Below are 5,873 nucleotides of genomic sequence, written 5' to 3'. Positions count from 1 at the left end.
AGGCTCGGTCCTTTCGCTTCTCAGACCGGACCAGCCAGTGCACTGCTGCCCCCAGGCTGCTCTCCTCCCGCAGGTGGACCAGAGCTGTTTCCGGGATTAGAGAAAGGACCTGAGCAACTAGACTTCCTCGTTACCTTTAATAGTGCCATAACTAAACATCAAATTATTTCAAGGCCTACAATGATTTAAATAAAAGTAGTTCAATGGAACTGTCATTGCTTAGCTTCATTTGAAGAAAACTGGGCCATCTCTTCTACTTATACCATTAGAAAGTATTTGTGGGTCTTCTGAAAAAGGTACTCCTCAGCAGGTTTGGCTTCAGCTGGTGTGGCGCGCCCTAGTAAAAACGTTTTCCTCTTTTGAAGTGAGCTAAACTCATAAAGCCTGTTTTTTGACTTCACATTTTTAAAGAAAACTGCTTACTAAGACCCATATTCATTGACATACGTCAGAGAGACTGTCAGATGTAAAAAGGCACAGATGTTTGTTTTTTTTAAATATGTGAGAGCTATCTAGTTACTGAAATTTGGACGTGCCTACTATGCCACTCATCCAGCGCGCATCTGCTGGATCTTCCTTCACTGGGGCAAAACACCATACAGGTTAATCTTTTAAAGGGAAGTTCCTTGGGGGAACCTTCCGGCCCCCACCTTCCCTCCTCCATACAGCACTGTAACAGACCGTGACCATAAGCTGTAAGGGGGGAGGAAAGACCTAGGTGACTGGGATAAAAGCATTTAATGTTTGAGGAGATGGAAGTTACAACAAAATGGATATTCCTGTACATATTCAAAATTACACTTGAGTTTCCTGAAAAAGCGATGAAAAGGATTTATGAACCCTTCTTATTCTGGTGGAAAAACATTCCTCAGGTCAGGCTGGCTCCCCGCAGACAGTAGGTCTCCACAATGAAAAGGATGCTCTGCATGTTGAGAAGAATCTGGCAGGCAACAGGCAAGTTGTACTCAATTTATCCAAGTTCTCCATCTGCTTCGTTATAACCAAATGGGAAGATTTAAAAGCAATGCTAAAGTACAACTCAACACACTCAAGCATACATCCAACATCATGAAATTTATTTGGAATCAGAATTAAAAGAACGTTTGGCAACTGTGAAATGTATGTTTATTCTGATGCTTCTGATCAGTTGTACAATTTATTTAGGACAAATTACCAGATAAATTTCACATTATTTCTTCAGGATGGAGGTTTATCGATGACTTCAAATTTGGGTTCTAAGAAGAAGAAAAGAAGGTTCAAGCTTAGCCATACTGCAATAAAATGCATTCATTGACAAGGCTTCAATGTTTAACTCATCAGTCTTCCAATTTTGTTTTCTAGTGAATACCTACTGTTTCTAAACATCTATATGGAAATATAACGATTGCTAATGATTTATTCAGCACCTGCAATGAGCCTGACTATTGACTTTACATATATCACTTAAATACAACAACCGGATGAGGAAGATATTCTAATTCTCCCCAAGTCAGATGGGAAACGCACCAGTTAATTAAGATCACACACTTCCTAAGTGATACTGTCAAGGTTCAAGATGAGGGAGTTTGATTTCACCATTTAACCTCTGTATTATGTGGTCTCCTACACCAATGGCCAATGTTTATCCCAGAGCTTCCACGCACACGTCACTGTACCTATAAATTCACATGTCACTGTCCTTTAATCCTCTTAACAATCCAAGTTAAGTATAAAAAAAGTATAAACATTTTCCACTTAAAATGATCTCCCACAAGAATGAATCCTTCATTAAAGGGACTTACCTTCAAATTTGAAGTCAGGAAACGCATTCATGTCAGCTTTACCAAACATCTGCTTAAGCTTAAACAGCTCTCTCTCCAAATCCTGCTGATATTCTGGGCCAGTATCCACAGGTCCTCCAGATGACCTGTGAGTAAGTGAGCAAGTAAAAACTTTTTTTATGTACTAGTTTATGAAACCAAAATTACTTTCACCCATCAAGCTTCTTTTAAAGAAATTCATGCAGGGGAATATAAAGTTTTCCAGAAGAAAACAAGTATTTCCACTTGAATTTCAATTCCAAACTATTTTAGTATGACAAGGCTTCACATAAACGAAACAACTTCAAACAAACCTCTAACAGTCAAGGATTGTTAGCATCAAGGGTTCGTATCAAGTCAGCATCTCTTAGGGTCTAAGCTGCAATGAGGAGTAACGTCCAAGGCCATGGGCTCTGGAGTCCATGACTACTTCTGTCTGAATGTCAGCTCTACTAACTGCATAAATCGGAGTGAGGCAGGTGCACTCTGAACTTCAGATTCCACATCTAAAACTCAAGGTCCTCCCTAATGGTGGTGCTCAGAGCATTGTAAAGATAATGCACATGTACCACCTGGCGCAGTGACTGGCACAATGTGAGCACTTAGTGCTATTACTATTATCTTACTGAAATCAGCCACCACCAAATGGCTTTAAAAGATCACCGTAACTTTAAGTTTCTATAATAGGGGCCTAACAAAGAAATAAATTATTTCCTACCCCTCAGAGGTATTGCCATTTAGAAGAAAAAAGTAACACACTTATAAACATTTCTGCTGTAAAGGAGTCATGTGATGAACTTCAAAGACATAGTTTGACTAAAAGCTACTCAAGTTGAAAGCACTATTGCTGAGTTAATCAGAAAAAAGTTTCACTTTAAAAAAGTGGCATTTGTGACAAATCACGCATTTGCGTCAGATTTTAATTTGAGATATTCTAAGCCCGAAAAGCAAAGATGTGGAGGTGGGAAAGCACTGGCTGTGTGGGGGGAATACTAAGCAGTGTGGTGGCCAAACCAGCGGGCCCCGGATCATGGGAGGCCCAAAATGTTCAGCCTGGGAGTTTCTATTTCATTTGCCAAGCAATAAAATGACAACATTAGAGTTGTGCTCTGGGAAAATAAATATTAGCACCATGGGCCAGAAGTGGGGCCCATTAGCTCTACTTAATTCTTTGCACAAATTCTTCTGTGTTTGTCATAGTGTTACTGCCTGCCTATCAATGCACAATATCAAAAAATTTACACGTGAAAATTCTGTCAAGGGTAATAATATTTTTGCATGTCTATGAAAAGGCAAAGGGTCTTACTTATGTGACAGAATTTCCGCAGAAAAGTATAGAGAACTCTGATTTAAGAACTCATTAATGATATTTCTTGTCACGGACCCAACTTCCTTTAATTCTGGATTGCCACATGCAATGAATGCTTCCGTGATCACAGAAATGCTCTGTATCTGTGCCGTCTAACACGGTAGTCACCAGCCGTTATCTGGCTAGACAGCACTAGAAATGTGGCTAAGGTGACTGAGAAACTGAATTTTTATTTAAACTTAATTGTAAGTAATTAGAATTTGAATAGTCACATGTGAAAAACAGCTATTGAAATAAACAGTGCAGTTCCTCCTAGAGCCTTCAACAGGTACTTTGATGATTGTCTTCGAGCTCTGGGATCCACAAGCTTTACCAACTGCTGTGAGAAGACCCAGCCAGTCTCATCAATACACTGGTTACTAAAAGAAGAGATGACGGCTGTTACAACTTTACTATGTACTCTTATGATAAAAAGGGGTCAGAAATCATCTGCCTCCTCAGCTGACTGTAAGTCTCCCAGCCCACCTTGTTTATTATAGATCCCCAGGCTCTAGCATGGTGACTGGGACAAAGCAGACACTCAAGGGAGACTTGCTTATTTCACTTAAAAAATACCAGGCATGGTAATTTACTGAGTCACTTAACCTCTATAACATCCTATGAAACAAGCGCTGTTACCATCATTGCCATTTTATGTAAGAGGAATCTGAGGTGCGGAGGTTAAATAACCTGCCCAAGGTCATAGAACTAGTAAGTGGCGGAGTTGGGTTCCCGCCTAGCCTCCATGCTCAGAACACCTCTCCAAGCTGTGTGCACAAATGAATGCAGCCGACTCCTCTGATTCTGGGTATACATAGCTAGTGACTGACTTCTTATAGGACAGGCTTTTAAAGACAGTTAAAGTGCAAACAGCATCAGTACCTCCGGACAGAAGATACTCACATTCCTCAATCAATCCTGCACACCTGCTTATTGAATAGTATGATTGTAGGCAAATTCTAACCTTTTAGCCTGTTTCCTCATATATAAAATGGAGATAACATCAATAAGGTTGTTGTGAGTTCCACAACTATGTCTTCATTTTAATCCCTTCACTCTCTCCCTCCTTAGTTTTGGTAATGACAAAACCTTGCTCGTCGCCCATTCTCAAAAGTCTGTGTCTTGACTGTCACTTTTATATTCCCACTGCTATAAAGATAAGATTCTCATCAACCAATGCTTGGATTATTGTATTTTCCTAACATGTTTGTTTTCCTTCTTTTCTCATCCCAATTTCCCCAATACACTGATTAAAATAATCTTCCAAATACATTGTAATTTTGTTCCATCCCACCATTCTACTTAAAAACTTTTAATTTATCATAAATGCCTTCCATATATCTTATTTGTCAAGTCTATAATCAAGGCCTTCCATAATCCCTCATTCTAACTGCATTCTAGCCTTACTGCTCCCTAACTCTTCAGACGCTCTACAGTCCTGGGAAACAGCACTACACAATTTCCCAAATATGCTCTCTAGTTTTCATGCCTTAGCTTACACCATTCTTTTCTCCTAAATGATATCCTCCTCTGACACCCATTTATCTGTCCAACCTTCACACCAATTGTTTATAACCTGGGGTAGACCCCTGGGTGTGTCTAGATTTCCTTCTATGGATTTGAGAACCCTTTCAAGCTGTAAGTAAAATCGTGAGTAAATACTTCATTTTTTTTTTTTCAACTAGAACAATCATTCACAGCTGTTCATGACATTCTCAACAGGGATGAATGCCCTCAAACGCTGCCTTCAAATCCAAGATAAAACATTCACTCTTCCAAGACACCCTCTAAAATGCCTCCAGCTAGAAAGGAGGATTCCTTCCTATGAACTACCTAAACATTCAAAGTGCCAATATCTCAGCATCTAACCCATTTTTACTTATAGTGTATTTACTTGCTTACAAGCATTCTACCCCTATCAAATATAAGAATATTATGGAAATGTAGTGTGGCTTCTTTTTTTGTAGCCCAGTGCTTTCAACATGGTAGACAACTAAATAATTAAAAACAAAACAAACACACAAATTTAACTATGAACTGATGTATACAACTTTTCCAAAGATTTAGGGGCTGAACTTGATGATAGCTAAGGTCATCCTTCATCTCCAAAGCTGTGTGGTTCTGTAATCATGTTTTTCCTGCACTTGCTTTATGCCATTTCAGAGTCTTCTGTCTTTTGATATTCCCAGAAATATATAAGTATGGAAAAGGCATTAAAGGAAGGACGCTATGTTTAACATTTCCCCTAAATCATGATGTCATGGAGAGGGCACTAAACCGAGTCAGAATATGCTGATCATATGTTTTTCCCCCAATTAGTTTAATGACTTAAGGCTAATCAATGTCTAAAGGATTTAGTTTTTTTCAAATAACAGTAGCCCCCGTTATCTGTGGTGGTTATGTTCTGAGACCCCCGTGGATGCCTGAAACCATGCATAGCACCGAACCCTGTATACACTATGTTTTTTCCTCTACATACATATCTGTGATAAAGTTTAATTTATAAATTAGGCACAGTAAGAGATTAACAATAATAAAATAGAACAATTACAATAATATACTGTAATAAAAGTAATCTGGGGCCGGCTGAGCGGCTCAGTTGGTTAAGAGCGCACTCAAGAGAGCAAGCTCTCTGCATTGTACACCTGAAGCTGATGTTGTATAATACTGTATGTCAACTATAAGTGAATATATATATATATGTATGTGTGTGTGTGTGTGTGTGT

The 5,873-nt window shown here is 39.0% G+C and overlaps 1 protein-coding gene across 2 annotated transcripts in view; it reads right to left on the bottom strand.

The window, feature by feature from the left end:
• Positions 1 to 1,054: 1,054 nt before the first annotated feature.
• Positions 1,055 to 5,873, bottom strand: part of ATP5PF (ATP synthase peripheral stalk subunit F6) — a 9,576-nt gene continuing 4,757 nt past the window's right edge. For both annotated transcript variants that reach the window (XM_019662034.1, XM_019662033.1), the window contains exons 3-4: positions 1,782 to 1,906; positions 1,055 to 1,235 (exon numbers count right to left, since the gene is read on the bottom strand). In XM_019662034.1, coding sequence (XP_019517579.1) covers positions 1,198 to 1,235; positions 1,782 to 1,906 — 163 coding nt within the window. In that variant the 3' untranslated portion in view covers positions 1,055 to 1,197. The remainder of the gene's footprint in view (positions 1,236 to 1,781; positions 1,907 to 5,873) is intronic.

This window comes from Hipposideros armiger, unplaced genomic scaffold (assembly GCF_001890085.2).
Source record: "Hipposideros armiger isolate ML-2016 unplaced genomic scaffold, ASM189008v1 scaffold_363, whole genome shotgun sequence".
In the NCBI taxonomy this organism is placed as follows: Eukaryota; Metazoa; Chordata; class Mammalia; order Chiroptera; family Hipposideridae; genus Hipposideros; species Hipposideros armiger.
The sequence above is the reverse complement of the archived record's forward strand: the minus strand, read 5'-3'. Positions and strand labels throughout refer to the sequence as shown.